General features: G+C 40.6%; 1 protein-coding gene across 2 annotated transcripts in view; it reads right to left on the reverse strand.

Moving 5' to 3' along the window:
- Positions 1–23504, reverse strand: part of pcdh1b (protocadherin 1b) — a 177814-nt gene that overhangs the window by 148430 nt on the left and 5880 nt on the right. For both annotated transcript variants that reach the window (XM_084430737.1, XM_084430738.1), the window contains exons 2-3: positions 20626–21460; positions 16744–18924 (exon numbers count right to left, since the gene is read on the reverse strand). In XM_084430737.1, the coding sequence (XP_084286863.1) occupies positions 16744–18924; positions 20626–21447 (3003 nt within the window). In that variant the 5' untranslated portion in view covers positions 21448–21460. The remainder of the gene's footprint in view (positions 1–16743; positions 18925–20625; positions 21461–23504) is intronic.

Here is a 23504-nt window from a genome sequence, read left to right on the forward strand (position 1 = left end):
GTAGCAGCAGGAGCTGAGAGGATCTGTTGTGGATAAACAGATGGACAGTGTCTACTTCTTGCGGTTATAGTGAGGAGGTGTATGCTCAAGTGATCTGCAGAGACCCGGGGCAAACACGACACACACACATACAACTGTGCAAACACACACACACACACACCCACAAACGAAACATTAAATGCACTTGGATATTCATTATACAAGATATGAAACTGAAAAAGGGGAATATTGATGAATAAATATATAATGATAATGTTTATAATGATAAAACATCTACATTCATCTTGCGCCTTATTTACACACTCACAACTTATTACCTCCAACTCGTCAGCCTAAAACCTCAAGCTAACCTGTCAGAGTGATTCATAATCATAACCATTGTAGTCATACTCAGAACAACCCAAGGCTATACCCACTCTTCTGTCATCCTCTCCTGTGTCCAGCCACACAAAAGTGCTTTGTTTTAGAGAGTCAACAGTCTCAGAGTTGTGTGGGGTGGACAAACGGAGCCGACCAACAGCCAGAAATGGTGAAATGGAGGGAACGAGGAATAAAATGGAGCCCACAGAGAGCAAATTGAGAAGGTATGCTGTGAAAGTGACTTTTAGCAGTACGTAAGTTCTGAGTAGTTGAGAAGAGACTGAAAGACAGAGCAAGTAGTGAGACAGCGAATGACCTCTCTGAGAGTGGTGTCTGGTCAAGCAGAAGGAGGAGTGGATTGACCATGACCCATACGGACCCGTGCTGATGCTGTCCCTCAATCCCTCGCTCCACACACATGTACTGCTGAAAATTCAGCTTTGCCATCACAGGAATAAATTACATTTTAAAATATATTCAAAAAGAAAACAGATATTTTAATTAAAAAAAAGAAAAGAATTCACAATATTACTGTTTTCATTTGTGAACAAATAAATGCAGCCTTTGGCGAACATAAGAAAATTCTCTCAAAAACAATAAAAAACAAAAACCACAAACTTTTGAATGGTAGCGGTAGCGTATAAAATTCTACCCCAAAAATAACCTCTGACTCTGAATAATAATAATCATTCTGACTCTGGCAAAAATTGCAAGCCTGACTGTGCTCTATGTGGCTAGTCGCGTATGTGGCTTTCTCACCGTCGATAGGTGCTGCCATGAGGCTGAAAAAGACCCCCACAGGGACTGGTAAAGATTGACCGATAGATTGAGAGATCGATAGATGAGTAAGAGATACTTCCTCTTGTGTTCATTTAAAACCCCATCTTAATTTTCCATTCCTTTACTCATCTCACCATCTCTCTTACACCTTATAAGAATAGCTCATCATTTGCTCAATCCCATATTGTTCTAAATGTGTTTGACCTTGTTCTACGGAACAGAGAAGGTGATTTTCATTGAAAAATATGCTAGCAATTTTTTCAGTGCAATAAATGTGAATGAGTACAATAACTGTCAAGCTCCAAAATACCAAAAAAGCATGTACCATATAAGTGATCTGTCGGACTCATGGACTATATTCCAACACATCAATTAAGCCATAGAATATCTCTATCCTGTCACAACACTAGCATAATAGATTATCAATGAATAAAGGCCCTATTTTAACGATCTAAGCGCATGGTCTAAAACGCACGGCACAAGTGCACTTAGGGTGTGTCCGAATCCATTTTTGCTAGTTTAACAATGGGTAAAATGGTTGGCACGCTGAAACTAGCAAAAAAAAACCTTGCGTCGTGCCTAGCGCTGCATTGCGTCGGGTGTATGATAGGGGCCTTAGACATCTTAAAACATCATTTATTTGTATAATCATCATATAGCTTTAGAAGACTGAGAAAAGTGGCCTTTTTTTTTTTTTTTTTGCAGGGGTGGGGGTGGGGTGGGGGGGGGGGGTAACTTATCCCTTTCAGATGCTGAGATGAATATTCTCACCGAGCTCTTCCAGTTAAATCCTTCTTTCTTTATCATTACCTTCTCATTTCTCTCACCCGCTCCTTTCATTCACTCTCCAAATGCATTTTCCTTTAAAAAAAAAAAAAAAAAAAAACCTTTACCCCATCACAGTCCCCCTTTCTCTGATTCCCTTCCCGTTTCCTCATTCCTCTAACAAACCCCCCGTTGACTGCAATCACACACCAGTATGCAGCAACGCCTGCCTCACGCCAGCCGAACGCAAGACCAATTCTCACCCTGCAGATGAAGGCAGCAGTGATGGCAGTTGAATACTCTCCATCCTATCTATGAGACTTTCTTTCTCCAATCTCTCGTTTTTCTCCAATCTCTTCTCTTTTCTCTGCCAAGTTGGCACATGAAAGGTGGGCACCAGTGCAGAGCTAGGTTAAATATAGACATGACTAATGGCTCCTAAGGTATGCCAACGAAATCACATGCCCTGATGCCCGAGCCCAGTCGTTTGTCACTCAAAAGTTGATTCGAGATGAAGGGAGTTGAAGTGAGTGTCTACTTGTGTGCGACAGACAGAAAGAGACATGAAATCAGAGATGAGCTGTATGGTTTCATCTTGGGGGTAAAACATGAGGGGGATGTGAAAGGAAGTGTTTACAAATGTCTATGGCCAGTTTACTATATCCTTTAAACCACATCCTGACTAGGAGAAATGCAACAAGTTTGCAGCATCAAGTTATAGATATGTCCACAGTCGAAAAAAAAGACAAAATTAAGACAAAATCACATCCAGTTTTTTGAAGTATTTGACGTGGAAAGGAATTTTGAGCCAACTAGGATTTGCTGTGGGTGTGGCTACACAGCAAACAAAGAAAAAAAAAAAAGAAAAAAAAAGAAACAAGAACCACTGATTTGCATTTTTATATATAACTTGATCAAATAATTGCTTAAAACAAGGAAAGTCATTTAAAAATAATTATTTTATTATTCTGAAAATATTGTATTGCACACCTTGTTTTATTAATATTTTTAGAGGAAACCAGACAAAAATACTGATTAAGAAATAAATTCCCATAGTACCCAGAAAAGTGCAACAAACAAAGTGACCAATCAAATGTCTTGTTGCTAGTTGCAGTCATGGCTGGTTGGAACAAAAATAAACAATTATTTATTTAATAATTAATTTAACGAATTAATATAGAATAGATTTTAGTGCTTACTGCCTTATCGAAAATGGAAACAAAAATAGGAGGACAAAAAGGAAATAATACTAGTGTGACCATCAGGAAAATGTAAACACCACAAGTATCATGTGTCAGCATAGCCACATCCTGTAAGTGTTACTATGCTTCTGGCCTTATAGTTTGCCTTAACTGAACCACATGCTTTAGACAGTAGTAGAATCTCTCTTCAACATCAATCACACTAAAGACCTGGAAAAAATCATTATGAGGAGCACAAAAGGGCAGCAGATTCCTTGTGTATCAGTCTCGCAAAAACACCCACACACAGACGGCGAGTGTTGGTGGTTGTAGCACAGGTCAGTGCGCACGCCTTGGCAGATCCGTGCCACCTGCTAACAGCCTGGCACAGGCACAAGAGATGTCTGCAACATACCGGAGACTACTGCACAGGTCAAAGATCATCAAGGCCCCACCCTGTGCTCAGAGGACTAAACAACAAAGCAATTCACATTACACGCATCTACATTCACCGCAGCAAAATCCATTAACCTGTCTGCAACGTGTTTACTCCTTTCTATGCGGGTCCAGATTGTTCCATCTTAATGCGAGAGAGTATGTATGTAAGTGTGTGTGCCATTATGCTAAAAAAAACATCTGTTCTGTCACTGCCGTTTACTAGCAATACAAGCCAAATCACCTACGGCCATTTAGGCTCTGTCCGTATGGCTTCTTGGTTTGCTCTAAATATTGGGTTAGTAGACTTAAAGTTGTGGGGCTTTAAGTCAACGTGCGTTAACTGCTATCCTACATGCTAGGGTCCTCCTAAAAATGTACACAATTGCAAATGACCGTTCAAAAGTGTGGGGACAATAAAATTTATTCTTTTACTTAAAAGAAATAATGCTTTTATTCAGCAAGGATGCATCTGATCAAAAGTGAAGAAAAAAAATATCAGTTTCCACAAAAATATTAAGCAGAACAACCATTTTCAACATTGATAATAATATTTTTTTTGTTTTGTGCACTAAACTAGAATGATTTTTGAAGGATCTCTACGTTTCTCTCTGTGTCCTTATTGTGAAATTAAAAGCAGATCTGTAGACACAGCGGACAGCAAGTGCCTTATGAGGCAGAAGAGCAGAGCAGTGAGGCAGAACGCTAAATGTTCCATAAACACGCACCATGCAAATCTCTGTAACATCATTGGACTAAAATTCTCTTAATGGCTATGCAAAGTGAATTCTGTTTTGTTTGTTTTTTTGTTTTAATTTAGAGCTAGCAAATGCATAAATAAAGGGATTAAACTCTGTTGACTGTGCACATGAAGGGTTTGATTGGATTTCATGTTCGTTTTTACGATTATGAGGCTAATTTCTGTCCATGCAGCCGAGCGCATCTGGGTGTGTGTTTTTGTCTGAGCGAGTAGTTGAGCAAGCGCAAGCGAGTTCATTCATCCGCTGTCAGGAGCTATAAAGATGGACGCTGTCAGCGTCTGTGCGGAGAGCGAGTATGTGTGTGTGCGCAGGAGGGGGACAGCCAGGCGTAATTTCAGCAGATGTTGCCTGACAATGCCAGGGTGTGTGGATGGGCCTCCGGGGAGGAGAGAAGTGGAGTAGCAGTCGGATTCTGCAGTTGCACAGGCAAAGAGTGCAGTCACCACACGGCACACGACACCTCGCCCAGAAACAATGACAGCCCACAAGAGTAAAGTGACAGGGGAGAGAACAAGAGAGGGAGATAAAGAGAAACGTTTTATGCACCGCTTGGGCCTTTATCAACCTGAGAAAGACCCCAGAGGACAACTTTATATGCTCAGTTTATAGCTCAGGAGAACCAATAGGCTACATGTCAACTTTGTCTCAAATGTAATCTCTAAAATCCCTCAATAGAAATACAAATAGAAACAATTCAGACATAAAATTAAGTGTGTACACATAAGCTACTACCGAGACAGGAATAATTAAGTAATATATATATATATATAATTATATTTTTAAATGTTTTTCAAATAAGTCTTCTATGCTCACTATGAGGTTATTTGATGATATATACAATAAAACAGTAATATAGTTAAATAATACAATGTAATGTATGTAATTCCTTCCAGTGATGGCAAAGCTGAATTTTCTGCAGCCATTACACAACTATTATTCAGCAAAGACGCATTATATCAGTGTTTCTCCACCGGTGGGTCGCAACACAAAAATGCTAGTTAAAGAAACAACAGCAGAAACAAGTGTAATTGTATGTTTTTCTGATCCAAGACTTTTATTTTAAAAGACGCAAGTGAAATCTGAGGAGTGTGGACACTTCTGTCCGAAGCAGTTTAAGTAAAGAGTGCCTGAGAAAAACGCGTTGTCCTGATTCAGTATCTGCAGATCTGCTATCTGTCAGATGAGATGTTGTCAGGCTGTGTGTCATTGCTCTTACGTTTTTTTTCCGTTTTTTTTCTTAACGAAATAGAAAGTGTCTCTGACCTCAGAAAAATTAACTTTCCCGTCCATCCACTCAATTGCTCACGTAGGATAAATGTGGAGCCATGCGCTAGATAGTTTCACTTCACTATAACAAAGAGATAATGAAATTATGAGCATGCAACGTCGTTTACGTTTTCATTTTTTGCAAGTCGTGAAATAACCATAAGGTACTAATAAATTACATAAGTTGTAGCCTACGTTGTGTGTTGGCTGGGATGGATTTGATATGTTTTATTATTAGTTTATGTTATATTGTGTTTACCATGGTAAGTTAACTGTAGTTTCCAGAATACCATTTTATTTTCCACTTGGTTTGTTATTTCCTATATTTTTGATGACTGTGGTGGTTCATACTAACTTACAAACTTCATTGTATTAACAAATACTAGTTTGGGGTAGTTAGCTATTTAAAGAGAGGCTAATAATAGCAAGCTAGCTTTGAAAGCATAAGATCCAACCCCAGTCTGCAACGCGTCACAAGAGACTATGTTACGTTAAATTACCTCAATGTCACAAAGCACATAACATTACAATAATAATGAACTTAAACGACTTACAGAGCTCTAGTTAGTTGTTCCACCTGACTGCTGCAGTTGCATTTCTGTGTTGATAGCGTTGACATTGAAACGCTAATTCCGAGGTCTGAGGACATGAGCAGCTCCAGGTGCAATGTCACGGGTTGTCATATCTCGTAATTACGGTTATGACATGGCATGAACACAGCATAAACTTGTTGCATTGGTTCAGGAGGAACTGTAAACGGCGGCTGCTGTTTGTTTGTGGCGCTCAGTCTACAACTCTGCATAGCCTTAATAGTCAGCTGCAAATATGGCTTGACCCCAAAAAAATTCTAACAAAAGGTTTCTCAGTGGTTTACAGTAGTATCATATGTACTTAAAAACATACTAAAAGTTTACCAAAGTTTGACTCCAAGAAAGGCCTCATTTTCAAAATGGCGGCCGTCGGGTCCTTAAAATGACCATTACTCCTTTGTATTCCTCCTAGACCAGGAATACTGGTGCCTGCTACATGTTTGGGCCATGTAAGATTCTAATTAACATATTTGCAAGATGGATAAGTGATTACAAGTACAATTATATATTAAAGCAATTGGTTACAAGCATATTTATGCGAAAAATAAGTACAATTTCCCTTAAGTAATTGCATATTTCTACTTACTCATATCATTTTGCCTAGTGTTGGTGGATTCTGTGGTTCATAACCATTCGTTTGATTCCAATAAAGAATGAATTCATTAGAACATGTGTGGTACTGTAAAATTAGTCAAAACAGGGCTGCCACGTGAAGGCATGTGCTGATTATATGAACCCGTATAGAATTATGCCAATTCATTGGCTGATGGCGTGGGCGCCTCCTCGGCAGGGCTACTTCACTCACTCTTATACAGTGAACGTGCCATCTGCTCCTCAGATTTTCCACCAATGAAAAAGAAGCTCCTTCGGCAGCAAGAGGAGCTTGGCAGTTAATGCAGCGTCTCGTTCCCTATTCAGACAACATGGGTTACGCAAGTAACCCGAGACGTTCTCTTTCATAGGTTCACTCGACGCTGCGTAGAGATGACGCAATGGGAACGATATACCACACAAGCCAAGCTAACCGCTGCCGGATCTGGCCCAACAAGGAACTTTCCTATAATTGTTTTTTTTTTTTTTTGCCAGACCAGACTCAACTAGGACCTAGACGACCAGTTCATACAGAAAGAACCCGGGAACCAGGGGCCGCATCTAAATCCAAGTTGTAAAACCTAAGTACAACTAAATAAAAGTGTGCGGAGAGGACCAACCTGCCACAAATATCCTCTAAAGTAACTCCCTTGAAAAGAGCCTGGGAGGACACGATATTCCTAGTAGAGCGAGCTTCTGCACCTCATAAGCCAGGGAAATTGCGTCTCTCACCCAGTGAGATATCCTGTGCTTAGAGGCGGCGAGCCCTCGGCGGCCAGCCCCAAAGCATACGAACAACTGAGACGACATGCGCCACAGCGATAGCCGCAACATAATCTCTCAAGGTGGTAGCAGCAGCTCCAGCCACAAATTTATCCTGCAGGAATTCCAGCACTGAACAGACCAGGCAGCTGACGCGGTCCACTGCATGAGCCGAACACCAAGACTCAAAAACCTTCCACTTAGAGTAATACAGCCGTCTAGTAGAAGGCGCACGAGCATTATCAATGTTCTCCTGAACATCAGCGGGAAGACCACACGCCACTGTCGCTAGCGATTGCCTCTTATTAATATATCTCAAGTTAAGGATGCCAAATCCTGCCCTGGAGCTGAGACAGCAGAGCTCTCCTGATAGGAATCTGCCAAGGGGACCCTTCCACCAGGGAGCTCAGTTCCGAGAACCACGTCTGGGATGGACAGAATGGGGCTACCAGAAGGAGGCGGATTCCACACTCCTTCACTCTGCAAAGGACTGCAGGGATTAGCTTGACCGGAGGGAATGCATACAGTCTCAACTCCGGCCACAGATGAGCGAGGGCATCTATCCCCAGAGGTGTCGGATGAGACACGGAAAACAACAGGGGGCACTGTGTTGAGCTCTGCGATGCAAAGAGGTCCACCTCTGCCTCGCTGAACATGCTCCAAATTTGAGCCACTGTTTGGCAGTGCAACATCCATTCCCCCGACTTGAGCTTCTATCTCGACAGAAAGTCCGCTGCGATGTTCAGGTCCCCTGGAACGTGAACTGCTCTCAGCGAAAGACCTGTCTTGAGCCCAAAGGAGGAGGCGGTGAGCATGCCTGTCGAGGTTGCGCGACCGCGAGCCTCCCTGGCAATTTAAATGGGCCACCACTGCCATGTTGTCCGTCCTGACAATGACATGACAGCCCATCAGGGCCGGGAAAAAATGATCCAGGGCCAGAGAGACGGCTTGCAACTCGAGGCAATTTATGTGCTACGAGAGAAGCTCGCCCGTCCAAACACCGCACGCTGGTCTGCCCTCAAAGACCGCACCCCAACCAAAGAAGCGTCTGTCGTGACAACCTGGCGACGGCAAACTACACCCATCTTGACCCCCTGAAGTAAAAAGGGGGAGTCTTTCCACCTCGAAAGAGCGCAAAGGCAACTGTGCGACAATCTCAGCAGGCGGAAGGCAGACCAAGAATGGCGGATGCCCCTGAGTTTCATCCACCACAGGAATGGTCTCATATGAAGGAGACCCAAGGGCAGCACAGGAGAGGCTGCTGCCATGAGCCCAAGAATCCTACGACATATGCCCACCGCTACATGACGGCCGAGCATGAAACGGGCCAAGCACGCACGGAGACTGGAAACTCAAGCAGGGGCCAGACGGGCCTACATTGAGAGAGAATCGAGTTAGACACCCAGGAAAGTGGTCTGCTGAGGATTTAAGACACTCTTCTGAGCATTCAACCTGAGACCAAGAGACCGGAGGTGGTGGAGAAGGATGTCCCTGTGACGACACACCAACTCTCTGGAATGAGCCAGAATGAGCCAGTCGTCTATATAATTTAGCACACGGATGCCCTGGAGCCTCAAGGGGGCCAGAGCTGCATCCATGCACTTAGAGAACGTCCACGGAGGCAGAGCTAGACCAAATGGAAGGACCCGATACTGATACGTCTTTCCCCCAAAGGTGAACCGGAGGAACTTCCTGTGCCGTGGAATGACCTGGATGTGGTAATAGGCGTCCTTCAGGTCCACGGTGACGAACCAGTCCCCTGTTCGAATCTGCGCCAGGATAGTTTTCAACGTCAGTATCTTGAACTTCCCTTTGTAAAGGAAAAAATTCAGAAGACGCAGGTCCAAATTGGGGCGCAGACCCCATCCTTCTTTGGGACTAGGAAGTAGCGGCTGAAGAAACCGCGGTTCAAGTCTGAAGGTTTACCTGAATTTTACCTGAGGTTTAGTATAAACCTGAGGTTTAACCTGAGGTTTAGTATATTGCCACCTTTATAATTATATGCATTACATATGTATTATCTTATTCAAATTTAAATGATTGACCATTTTAGAGGGTTCACACACGTCTCTGTTTGGGCTAATTCAGAGTTCTTTATGATCAAAGTTAAGTTACTTTTGGGTGCAATAACTTTTACATTGAATGTCAAGTCTGTGTTTTAGCAAAAAAAGGGCATGTGTCCAAAAACACGTACTGACAGAGTAGGAGTTACATGACATTGGCTAAAACGTTTACATCTCTGGTTCACCCCAAACAAAGATAAAACCTTACAGTAATCTCACAAAATGATGTATTCCATAAGTATGTAATCATGTCAGTGCAATTTAGACAAGTCCAATGGATTCATAGACCCAGAAAACATGGAGTTAGGCACCAAGATTACTTGGTTAGGTCAAATAATGAAGGAGTTAGGATATTTTAAGGGCTTCCTACCTATCTTGGACGCCATCTTGAAAATTACACCTTTCTAGTGGTCAAACTTTGGTAAACTTTTAGTATGCTATTAAAGGACACCTAATACTACTACTACTACTACTACTACTACTACTACTACAAAAAAAAAAAAAACTTGAGAAAACCTTTTTTTTTTTTTTTTTTTTTTTTTTTCATATATAGCCGCCTATATCGGAAAACGCTGATGACGTGTGATGTGTACGCGAGCAGGGTGCACGGACTGGTATGAAAATACATGTGTGGTGACAGTAAGACATTTTATCACTGCATTTGGACCGAAGATATAAGTGCATTTTTTTTATATTTAGACCACTTCTATTATTGATTGCTATCAGGATATGAGGAGAGTTCATACCAGTAGCCTATAACAAAAAGTGTTTATTATAATTAAAAATATTATAATATTCCTTATACCTTATAAACTTCCTTATACTGTACGTCCTTATACTGTTATTCATCAGCGTTATATTCTTACGATTTATGTGTATGTTAAGTAAAAAAGGATGGCACTTCTGGTGGCAATTTGAGGATTAAATTAGCTTGGTTCAAATTCCCAAAAATTTGGGAATGACCATGGAAAATGTGGGTTTCATAGCCAAACCAGTTGAGAACACTGCATTAAATTGATCAAAAGTGGCAGTAAATACATAATGTCATAAAGGATTTCCATTTAGAAAAAAAATACTGTGCTTTTAAACATTCTATTAATGAAGGAATCCTGAAAAAAGATATATCATGGTTTCCTCAAAAGTATTAAGAAACAAAACATTTTATTAGAACATTGATAATAATGAGAATTATTAATAATTGAACTCCAGTAATAATTGACCACAAAATCATCTTATTAGAATGCTTTCTAGAAGGATCACGTGACACTGCAGACTGGAGTTATGGCTGCTGAAAATTCAGCTTTTTTAGCTTTTAGACTTAAAAAGGTGCAATAGGTGATTCTCTACAGAAACATTTTTTGTCCTGGTTTGTCCATTTTTCGCATGTGATTAAAGCTGAAATACACATATACTCTGGTCGTCTCGCCTGCTTCTGTTCTGTGCGCGTTCATTTGTTTTGGAGGAGGCGTGGCTTTGGACAGCGATTTGCAGGGAGGGTGGGATCGAATGCTTTCAATTCTAGCAGACTAAAGTTAGAATTTCCCAGATCGCCTATTGCACCTTTAAGTATTTGACAAGAAATGTGAGAAATGTATATATATATATTGGTATATTGGCTCTCTGTTTTAGGAAAAAGTTCTATGTACTTTTGGTTAAAAATCTGACATGTCCTTTGGTCTCCACCCAGCTGCCCAAGCCTTAAACCCTAAAGGCTAACCGGAAACATTTTCCAATTAGCGTGTCCTAACACACTAATCACTAATCAGAGGCCATTCAAATAATGGTACACATATGCCCAGAGAGAGCCATATGGCCTCAATCCCAACTGAGCAGCAACTGACAGTCGACTAGTTCTTTAACATTGACCACAGAGCTGAACTTTGCTAATACTTATCATTAGATCAGCTCAGATAATCTAGATAATAGAGCTAAATGAAAGCTAATGTGTTCGACCTTGATGTCGGGTTGTAGTGTGAGCCCAGAGACAGGCTCCTTAATGAGAGAGGCTCTGACAGTGAATGTCAGAGTTCCACATAGAGGAACCTTTGTGTTCTTGCTCACCTTTGTGCATGCGTGTCCCCTTATCTTTCCCCCAGAGAGCTGGAAGGGCTTGCACACGTGCCTTCGCTGTGACTCACTCACACACCAGCAAGGCTAGAGTAATTCTCCTTCGCTGAGTGATTTGTACTCTCAGGAATTCACTGATTACAGAGAGGCAAAAACACTCCTTTGTGTGTGCGTCAAGATGGCCATCTACCTGTCTGCCACTGTTGTCCCAGATTTAAGCCCACAGGACAGCAACATATCTTGTGAAACAAGTACAGTAATAACATAGAGGTGCTAAGGGGACAGAATTTTAAGCCATGGAAAGAGAGACATCTTTATGGCAGTACCACGTTCAAATTTTAGGAGTACAGCACATGAAGACTTACAAAAAGCATGTTATGAAAGGCACTGGCAACTAATTAGCATATTACAACAGAGTGTCAACATGGCCCAACACAAACAAAAAGACAAGCTTAGTTATGTGTCTCATTAAGTTCACACCTCAAATGCTATGAAGCAACAAGGCTATCCAGAACTCATTCCTTTCTTTTCTCAACAAACTTGTAAACCTCAAAAGGCAGAAATATCAGTGCCCTTTATTTTTTCATTTATTCCTTCCATTCCGTTCTTTTTTAATGGCAATGCACTGGCACAGATGCCACTGTCACTTCCTTCCACTTCTTTCCTCTCCTGTTTCCTTCCCTAAACAAAACGTGAAGGAAAGCTCAAAACACAGATATGTCACTGTTACTGTCTTCATTTCTTATCTATCCTTCCTTCTCTTCTTAAAACAAAACTCAAAAGAATGGATGCAGTGACAGAAAATGTGGGAGCACATTTCTGCAACATTAGAAAAAGTCATGCTTTGGGAAAGTACGAGTCTGAAAGTCAAAATTGAGATAATTATGACATAAAAAAAACATAACTATTACATAAAAAGTCAAATATGACAACTTTGATAAACTTTTTATGTCATGTATTTTTATCTTATAAAGAATTGTTAATTTTCTCAGTTTTTTTTTTTTTTTTTAACTGTCAATGTATATTTTTCATCAAATAATTAGGACTTAGTAGCTCATCATTTTGAGATAATGACTTGAAATGCACATGCATTAAATAGCACATGTAAAACAGTCAGTGTGGCGGGCAAAGAGTGCAATTTAGCGGCATCACTCCAAATGGTGTAATTTCCCTTGTAAAATGCATACAAAGGATGCTATCAGTCTGGTGCTTCTTGCTGGTGTTAGGCACAGCAAAGCTAATGATTCTCCATATTCTCTATGTGTTCAAAAATTAAAGTCAAGGTGAATGGAGGAAAAGGGGCTTCATCGCAATTAACAGCTCTTTATTTTAATTAGCTGCATTGTCAACTAAAACACTTGAATAATGCAAATGAAGCTGGTTGCTTAATATTCCGTCAGAGTTCCTTTGAAACAATTTTGTTTTCCTCTTTCCCCCTTCAGCTATATTGTCTCCGTATGAGTCACGATTATTACTGGCGAGTTTGTTCTGCCTGATTAAGCGCTAAGCAATGGTAGGCACTTATTTGCTTATTTAAAGGAAAGAAAGGTGGACAGACTGCTGAGATAAAGATACTACTGAAGCTGCTAAAGGGTGACTCGCAGCTGCTGTAGCCTACCGCAGCCCAGACCACAGAACTGTTTTGCATAATTGACTTTACATTTCAAAAAATAGATTTTTGCTCTATAACGGGTACAGTCACAAGACCACACCACACGAGAGCGAGAAAAAGCGGGAACAAATGGACAGCTTCTTGTTTTATCTTTTAATTCATGTTTTCCTAAAATGAAAGGGACCGACATCAAAGCGACATCCACTAATTCTCAATCACGCTCTGACTGAAGTTTTTACAACTGGGAGAACTGAGTGGAGGCTAAACAAGCACAATAGGATGAAACTCTTATGAAGGTAAAAGGTAGGATTTATAAATGTGTATATAAGACTTTGCGGACTAGTTAAATAACACTGTATGCTATATTTTGTATGATTTTTAATACCAAACAATGTATAGAAATGAAATGCTATGCAAGCACATACAGGAACTGGTTTAAGGCTGCATTACCCCCTCTTCTTTGATTTCTGTCATTGAAAGCAGATCACAGGGACAATGACAATCTTAAGGTACAGTAGAGTCCAATATTCAATATATGACCACATTCAAAGTTAATTTTAATGAAATGTAAAGTGGACGATAGAAGGGAATGTGACCAAATGAATGAATGAATGACCTGTTTCTTCCATTTGCATGAAGCACCTAGGGTGTCATGAACGGAGTACATGGAATAATGGTGTGGAATGAATTTTTTTTTTTTTTATACATTTTCTCTCTCTCTCTCTCTCTCTCTCTCTCTCTCTCTCTCTCTCTCTCTCTTTCTCTCTCTCTCTCTCTCTCTCTCTCTCTCTCCACCTGCACTCAGAGCAGTCTGTGAGTCAGCATACAACACACACTGGTCAGTCCGTTGCCATGGTGACGGTGCAAGCTGAGGGCAAAATCGTCCAGCTTTTAAGAAGCGCAGACGCTGCTAGAATTTAAATGTTCAGCAGTGGCAGGAAAGGCTTGTGTGTGTGTGTGTGTGTGTGTGTGTGTGTGTGTGTGTGTGTGTGTGTGTGTGTGTGTGTGTGTCTTTTTTCGTGGCCCAGATTAGCTGCCGGCATACAAGGAGCCAATCGAATTGTACAAAAAAACGTAACAAGACCTCTGACAACCATCCCTTGATCCTATTCCTTGAATCTAAAGATGGGGCCCAAAAAAATGGGCTTTGATTGACAGGACCTGTACAAAACACCTCACTTTCCTCTAGGGTCATTCGGATACGCCAAGTCTGCACTGTTCAAATCCTCTTGGAACATGATTTTGTTCCTGTGATGTGCAGTAGGAATGAGAAAAACAAAAACACAGAAATACACAAAAAAAGCACATGACTACATGTTTGGCTCAATCCCAGAGGAGTGATGTTGTAAATGTGTCGTATTAATTGTGTTAAGATATGGAACACTCAAAACGGACATTTTGTGAATACTATAAAACATAACTTGCTGAGAAGTAAAGCAAAATCAATCCATTTGTCTAGATATCAGCTTAAAATAAAAGCTGCGGTAATGCAACCACATCGACCTGTGCTCACTGGTACTGTGAGAATTTTAAAAAGCTTTCGAAGTAGACATTTTATGGTGTCAGATAATAAATAAAAAGTGAATGTTTACAGGTAAAATGTGATGCATTGAAAGGGCAATGTCATAAATAAATATGGGAATATGGAAATGAAATACTGTACCTTAAGAATTAGTGTCCCCTGGTGAGTAATTTCAATGCACTGATTCTGTTTAACATTAAATCCACAATGTAAAACCTTCACAAAAGTTTTATTGAAAGCCAACTTCTTTACTTGTAAAAAATACAAAATACAAATTGCAAATCAACAGAAACAAAATAACACATGACAGAAATTAAACAGAATTGGGGATGTCTGCAGCTTTAAACAGTTCCACAGATGGTACACGCTCTACACAGAATGCGAAGTGTTGTGTCATATTCAACTTGTATGATGCGTGTGCTGCGTTGTATAAACGTGCTGCTCCTGCAGGACATCATTTTAACATTGCATCTTTCCACACAAGTGATTATTGCTTTAAATATGAACACGCGTCTCACTTTGAACATCAAATGTACAAAATTTTTAAGATGGAGCCACTATCAAAGCAGCTGAGATCAATTATCTATCTAGTTGGTTCTAAACTGTATATTTACAAATTTGGTATAAAATTTTTTTTGGTGTGTTAAGAACGAATTAAGTACATTTTTCTGTATAAAGCTATTTAAGTTGTTCATCGCCATTCCACAAAATAAACATAATAAGGGATGAACACACACACACACACACACACACACACACACACACACACACACACACACACACACACACACACACAGGTTGTTATTAATATTCACAATATACAACTTGCATAACAAAAAACCTTTTCCAATGATTGTCTCCAAAGGTTTGCTAATAAAATCCAAGACAAACTATACTCATTTTTTGGTTTTCTTGTTCAGTATTATAGAAAAGTGATCTAGTTTAAATGTCAAGTAGCTTTCTATTTACAATGAATGTGAATTATTCACAGCCTGACTGAAAATCCCGCAGTTAATTCAAAAATGCTCGATGGCACACTTTGACATCAGTAGCTAATGTATCTGCATTAAGCCATTTCATTTATGAACATAACAAAAAGAAGGCACTTTTTGCATGCACAATCAATGAAGCTTGAGAAAGAAGGTGGGAAATACCAGTCATTAATCTGTATAAATAACAAGGTCCAAATAATTAAAGACATTTTTAAAGGTCTGTCAAAATGTGCCATGGAAACGTTCAAATACGTTCAGTTTAATTGACCGGCCTTCCTGTGTATTTTATTCTATTCAGCACACTTTCTTTTTTATGCAAAAATACAACGTGAAAGTTTTGCTTTTTAGAGTAATTTTGACACATTAACAAGTGTGCAAATTCCTGAAGCTAGCCTAACAAAAGATATCAAAATGACGGCTATTATTTGTTGTATTTCAGGGCAAAAAAAGAAAAGAAAAAAAGGCACATCACTCTGGTCTGAAGGTTATTACACCACAAATGTGTTTCAAAGGGTATTAGAAGTAGTTATGTTCATCTTTTGAGGGGCAGCAATAAACACTGTCCAAATGAAAACGGCTCTCTAAGAAAATAAAAATAAGAATGTGCGGTATTGTCTCCTTCATTTAAATGATTCATAATTAAATTAAATCATATGTTTCCTTCAGGATATAAATGCTACTACAGAACAAAAAAAAAAAAAAAAAAAAAAATTGACAAATAAAAACAAATTTCTTTCAATCAAGTGATGAGCATGCTTTGTGATCAGTGCAGCTTTGGTTTGACATTCATTCAGTTCCCGCCTAATACATGCCCTTAGTCCACACCATGTTGCTGTGATACCCGTTGCTTTGATACCCTGGGCTGAGGTACTCTGGGCTGTGGTACCCTCTATGGTACTCTGGGCTGTGGTACCCTCTATGGTACTCTGGGCTGTGGTACCCTCTGTGGTTCTCTGGACTGTGGTACCCTGCCATGCTTTCGAAGTCGTCTCCTACCTGTTTGGTGCTATATTTTGAAGAGTTGGCCTTGTAGCTGTAATCCGAATACTGGTCTGAGCCTGTTGAGTTGTTGTCCCCGGTTCCTACAAAGGTGTTGGTGGCCGGCAGGTCCTGCACTGCCTGGTGTTTCTTTGAGGCAGAAGGTGACTGAGGTTGGAGCTGAATGGATGGCAGAGGAGAATTAGACCGATAGTGTCGCCCCAGGTCTGGGCTCCCAGGGGGGTAGTTGAGCGGCAGGTGAATCCTAGGGCTATCGTTGACGTTATCATCCATGAGGTTGAACTTTAGGCCTTTTTGAAGACTTCCCCCCTCGTCCTCTTCAGATGGGTTGGCAGGCTTTGGAGCTTTGCTTTTCTTTGCCTTCTTGTTCTTATTACTCTTAGGTCCTGGTTTGGGAGCATAGAGGTCTTTGGTCTCCTTCTTGCCTGCTTGGTAGCCACTTTTATTCTCCTTCAGCACATGCCTGATGATCACTGCCACCACAATGATTAGAATGACCACAAAAAGGCCACCCAAGACTCCAAAGAGAATGTTACTATGCTGGTCATGAGAATAATCTGGATCTCCTGCAATGTCCATTTCAAGTGGCGTATAAAGACTGTGTCCAACAAGTCCTTCGACATGTGAGACATTGCCGATGGTCTCATTGACATAGATGTGAACCAGTGCAGTCGTATGGCGTGGCGGTGTGCCTCTGTCCCTAACTTTTACTACCAGACGGTGGAGACCAATGTGTTTGGGTGTGAACTCTTTAGCCAACGTAACCTCACCTTCTGAAGAGATGCGGAACAAGCCATGAGGGTTACCCCCTACAATACTGAACTCCAGCTCAGAATTTAAACCAATATCAATGTCCTCCGCCTCAACGTGTTCTACATGGGTTTCTGGGCTGGTGCGGGGATTCAAGAACTTGTATGAGGAGTTCGAGGGCTTGGTGACATAAGGAGCATTGTCATTCTCGTCAAGAACATTAATAGTAATGCCAACGTAGGAGGAACGTGGTGGGTCCCCTCCATCAACAGCTTTAAGTCGGAAACTGTAGGTACTCTCCTTTTCCCTGTCAAAGGAAATAGTTGAAAGGATGGTGTACGTTCCATTTTGAATCATAAACTTGCCATTGTCTGGTTCTACAGAGAGTTGAACACGAGCATTGTCACCCTCATCATGATCGGTGACTGTTACCATTCCAACAGGACTAAGGGGTGGCATATTCTCTTGGACTGAGAAGCTGTAACCATTGAGCATAAATTTGGGGTCATTGTCGTTTCTGTCGAGCACCTTAACAACAACAGTGGCAGTTCCTCTCAAGCTTGGTACACCTTTATCAGCTGCTGCAACTAGAAACTGATAGTGATCTAATTGTTCACGGTCCAACTGGCTCATGACACGCACTTCTCCTGTGTTAGGGTTAATTTCAAACAGTCCCTCAGGGACTGATCCACCAGTTATACTGTATGTCAGCTCTGCATTAGTCCCACTGTCAGCATCTGTGGCTAACACATCCAGAACCTTGTCACCTGGCTGGTTCTCCTCAGCAAATTCCACCTGGTACAAGGATGGTGAGAAGACCGGGGAGTTGTCATTCATGTCTGTCACTTGCACCCTCAGGGAATTTGTGCTGGATAGTGCAGGATTGCCAGAGTCCACTGCCACAATTTCAATCCTGTAGTCTTTGATCCGTTCATAGTCTAGTAGTGTGGTTGTCTGGAGGAAGTACTTCCTCTTGCGGTCATTGCCAGTTTCGCTAGCTGAACGCAGCTGAAATGGGACGTCCCCTGCAACCACACAGGTCACAACTGCATTTTCGCCCTCATCATTATCTAATACCTCCACCAGAGCCACAGCTGTGCCCACAGGCATGTCCTCCGATATGTTAGCGACACCATCTTCATGTGTCACAAGACCAATGCCCCGGATCCTGATTAAGGGTGCATTGTCATTCTGGTCCTTCACTGTGATAGTCACAAGGGATTTGGAGCTTTTTGATTGGGGACCATTGTCTTTAGCTTGGACATAGAACTTGAGAATGCTGATTTCTTCACGATCCACTGAGCCTTTGACAAAAATGGTGCCTGTGTTGCGGTCAATGCTAAGAAGCCTTTGTACTGCTGGTGGTGCCTGATGAAGGCTGTAGGTCACCTCTCCATTGGGCCCCATGTCAGAGTCATTGGCCTTCACCTAAATCCACAAAACACAAAATGAAACTAAGCAAAGCACTGAAACATCAGTTTACAAAACAAATTATATAATCACAGGTTTACACATCAGAGTCAATACAGGGGTTAAAATGCGTAGTCAGGAATATCAGAACTAGGTGTAGCTCATTGTAAGCTGCAAAAAATAAGCATGGCAAAAACATGCTTTATTAACTGGGAAAAAAAAGACCCAGAAGCTCATCCAACCACAAGACTAATTTAGTCTAATTAATAAATATACTGAATCTTCTAGGAATTTAATATCAAGCACACCTCAATTGATTTTAGAAGGCAGTTTGTGCTTTCACTAATTAGTGATACAATTATGCATAAACAATTTATTATTATTCAATATTCAATATAAGAAGAGAAATGAGAAATGTATTTACTCAGTGGGATTAATCATGATTAGACTGAGTCAAATTATCCAAAATTAGCTGTAGTTTGCTAGATGAAGTCAATTTGATTTACTCAGTCTTGGCAAATATTTCTACTGTATACATCCTTCAGGTCTATTGTGAAATTGGGAATAATTTTAAACTACTATAAATCAAAGTGTGACTTGATTAAAGTTTTCAAATAATCAAGATTTCCTTGTTCCTCTCCTCTTTTTGTCCTTGGGTGTGTATGAAACATGCATGGTGTTTCAGCCCATGTATTACAGAGAACAGCCTTAATCTGAGTCAGTCATAAGATTATTCATGGTGCTTAAGTTATTATTGCTCTATATGAGTCACTCCATTTCATCCGCCATGAAAACTGGGAATTCATTTTATTTAATGTATTTGAAGAGCATTTCTCTGAACAAGCTAAAACACTCCATCAACACTTACAACCCTCTGAAATCATAAAATTAAGCTGTTTTAATACCACTACTGCTTATTTACTTTGGCTTCAAAGGATGCTTATGAGGACTTAGAGGAAAATAAAGTCTTCTGACATGCTTTTTGAATACAACTTGGTTGCATGGATTAATTGTTGACAGTCATTACATTTTTTTGTTTTGCGTGGACACTTGCCTCAGATTGATCTTGGAAAGCTTCCAGCATTCACGGCTATCCTAATCTTAGCAGCACATTCGTTTCCACAACAGTTCAAAATGTAATTCTCACCACCAGTCAATACCTCTCTCCTGTTTTGTAAAGCTTGTGTTTAAAGGGACCATGAGGGATCAATCGATTGCCCGTGAAAATATGATTTGGCTTTCCCATTTCTTCCGCTTTAACCCTGTTGTGTGGGAACCGAGGCTAAAGCCCATTGGGATAACTGAGACTTCCATTTACAAGCGCTTGTCAGACTCTGTATGTTGGGCTTGAGTGCACTTCTATCTCCAGGCTGTCAAATCAGCTCCTATATTACTTATTGCCCAATCTTCTTAAGGTTTAGCATAACATATACTTGCTTATAGGTGAGTTCAATGCGAAACTTACATCATGACCTTATAAGAAAGGGAAATAATAATAATAATGTAAAATAAATGTATTTAAGGTATATACATTTTGCCAGTATGTGTGTTCTGAGAGAACTGACCCCCTTGCTGGCATCATGCTATTCTATTTGTTTAGTTTTAGATCGAAAGTTTATATATATATATATATATATATATATATATATATATATAGATATATAGATAGATATAGATATATATATATATATATATATATATATAAAAAAGATGACTTACTTGTAGAACAGAGTGACCCGGTGGGCTGTTTTCTGGCAGCTCACCCTCGTAGTGAGTCTTCTCAAATTTGGGCACATTGTCATTGGCATCTGTAATGGTGATCCTGAGCAGGGCACTACTCTGGCGAGGTGGAGAGCCGCCGTCGATCACTTTTATGTTGAGGTCATATGAATCTCGCTGCTCTCTATCCAGGTTACCCAATACTATGAGTTGTGGCAATTTCTCATCTGAGTCTTGCGCCACCTGCAGGCTGAAAAGGTTGGCAGCTTCAGGGCCAGTCGTTAGCGCATAATCGGCGATGCCATTGCTTCCAGAATCCTTGTCGGTGGCCACAGGAATTGCGAATAGCACACCCACATGCGTGTTCTCAGGGATCGATAATGTCAAGACAGGTGAAGAGAACTGTGGAGTGTTGTCGTTCTCATCCAAGATCTCTATGCGGCCTTCGATGAGCCGAGGTCCTGTGCCTTTCATCAGATCTGTAATAGACACCTCAAATTCTAGGAAACAAGGATCACCCTCAAAAAGGTTGCGACAGTCCTTGAGAGTCTCACGATCGATCGGGGTCTCCGTGGTGTAGATTTCCCCTGTTTTGCCATCCACACGGAGGTAAGGAGCGCCCACCTCAAGCTTGTAAAGGTGACCTGTGTCTGGCAGGCCCTGATCAGATGCCAAGCTGCCAATCAGGGTGTTGGGCGGCTGCTCCTCGGTCACCTGGTAGATGATGGTGTTGACTACATTTGCAGAGCAACAGAGGAGAAGCAAAATCCACACTAGCATGGCACTCCACCGTGACCACATCGCATTGGCACTCTGGCACATCGTCAGTCTGTTGCTGCAAAAGATCAAGCAAACAAACAAATAAGATTAATGAAACGTTCATTCTTCAGACACAATCCTTTAAAGTATCTGACAGAGCCAAGAACCCTGTAAAGCGATGGCAGCCAGAGTTTTATGGTACTGATTCCCTGGGATTTATGATTGATCGTCCCTTCATGTGTTGTAAACCTCTCCATTTTAGAGGCAGTAAATGTGTCAAAAACAGTTACTTGTGTTTGACCTTGATTCTGCAAACTTTGTGTCAAGTCTAATTCGTAAAAACAACATATGTCCATATTCCTAAGAGATGTATTGGCTGATGTACCCTAAGAAAGGAGGAAGCTAGCAGACAAGTGATGTCCATTCAAATAATAATTTCTACACTACTTGATCTACCTTTCCCAAGCTATTGATACACTGTCTCAGCTCTAATTTCTAGAATCATGCCTAGGGGACAACGAAAGGGTGAAATCCATCAAAATCAACCTGCATGATTTTCCCCATCTCTCCAAGCCCAACATATTTTTTGGCCAAAACCAAAAAAATCTAATATCTAAGGCAGTACAATTAAAATGAGCTTTTGGCTCATGCTATTTTCAGCTTATAGAAATAAATCTGTTCTTCATTTTATTAATGGCTAGTTATTATATTTACCTTTTAGGTCAATTCTCCCTCTTTTATTCTGTATTATTCTTTTATTCTCACTAATTTATTCTGTAATTTAATTATTTCCAGAACACAGTGAAAAATGGAGGGCAAAACAACAAAGTAGAAATTAGTGGCAAAAAAACAAAGATTAGAAAGTGAATATTTGGTTTCAGTCATTCATTCATTCATTCATTTCTGAGTGTTCACTGCCCACTTCCTTCACAAATGTATTGTCACTCTTTTTCTTGTCACCATGTTCTTCTTCTAGCTCTTCTTCTTACATATGTTTTATGCCATACATAAACAGGGTGTGTAAAGAGACAGAATAGTAGCCAGACAAAGAAGGATTACCATCATATTAGGACCATAGAAGAAAAAAAAAGATATTTAATGGGGAAAAGAAACCAAAAGCATTCTTGAAGACAAATTTACATGTGAATCTTCCCTTTCCTGTCCGAGTCTTTAAGTTATTGAACACATGGTAGAAGAGTGTGGTTTTCTAATCTTCCAATGGCCACTTCACAGCAAATGGCCCCCAAATTGTGGCAACATCACACACCCATGAGGAAGTAATAGACAGGGTTATAGAAGGCATATTGACAACGGCCCCCTCCTGCCACCTTGCCAAACATTAACAACTTCAGTATGAGCAACTACAAAAGAACATAAAAAAATATAATAAATAAATCAGTTTCTATTAATCCATCACGTTTAAGGTCATGTTACTTTGATGTTTCCCACTGTGGTAATTGCAGACCCTTCTAACATATGGGGAATGTTATCCCACCACACTCCCCATGGCTAATGAGGCAGGGCTGCTAGATTACTGTCCAGAGGAGACAGACACCTCAACTCGACCCAGCGGTGAACCAATGGGGGATGTGAGAGCGCTGCCACCAGTTCTGTACACATCCTGCCTGTGAATACCAAACCTTAAAGAATCTAAATCAAAGTCTTTACATGTCACTTTCTATGAGGTTGGGAAAAAATGTATATTATTGTACAACTGTGACTAATAGGAAGTGGGTTCTTCCATACTCTCATCAGTATTGATTGGTTGTAGTAGTTTAGTGCATGTCCCATTCAATATTTTTCCATTAGCAAACACATGACATGGTGAGCCTCTCACAAACACATTACAAAGAAAATTCATGTGGTTAGAGCATCAAAAAATGGCTAATGTAACTGCATCAGACACTGTGCACCTCACACACTCCCCTATACATGGGAAATGCAGTTTTAATATGCACAAATTAGACACCAACAAATACAAAAACACTTGCAAAACTGCAGCCACAAGGCAATGACACTGCAGGGAGCACAATGCACTAATGAGGCTGAAATGAAGGGTGGGATGTGTGACCCTGTTCACACATATGATGAGATCTTGACTCGTTTCTCACTAATTTCAC

The sequence above is a fragment of the Rutilus rutilus genome (genome assembly GCF_951802725.1).
Source record: "Rutilus rutilus genome assembly, chromosome: 14".
In the NCBI taxonomy this organism is placed as follows: Eukaryota; Metazoa; Chordata; class Actinopteri; order Cypriniformes; family Leuciscidae; genus Rutilus; species Rutilus rutilus.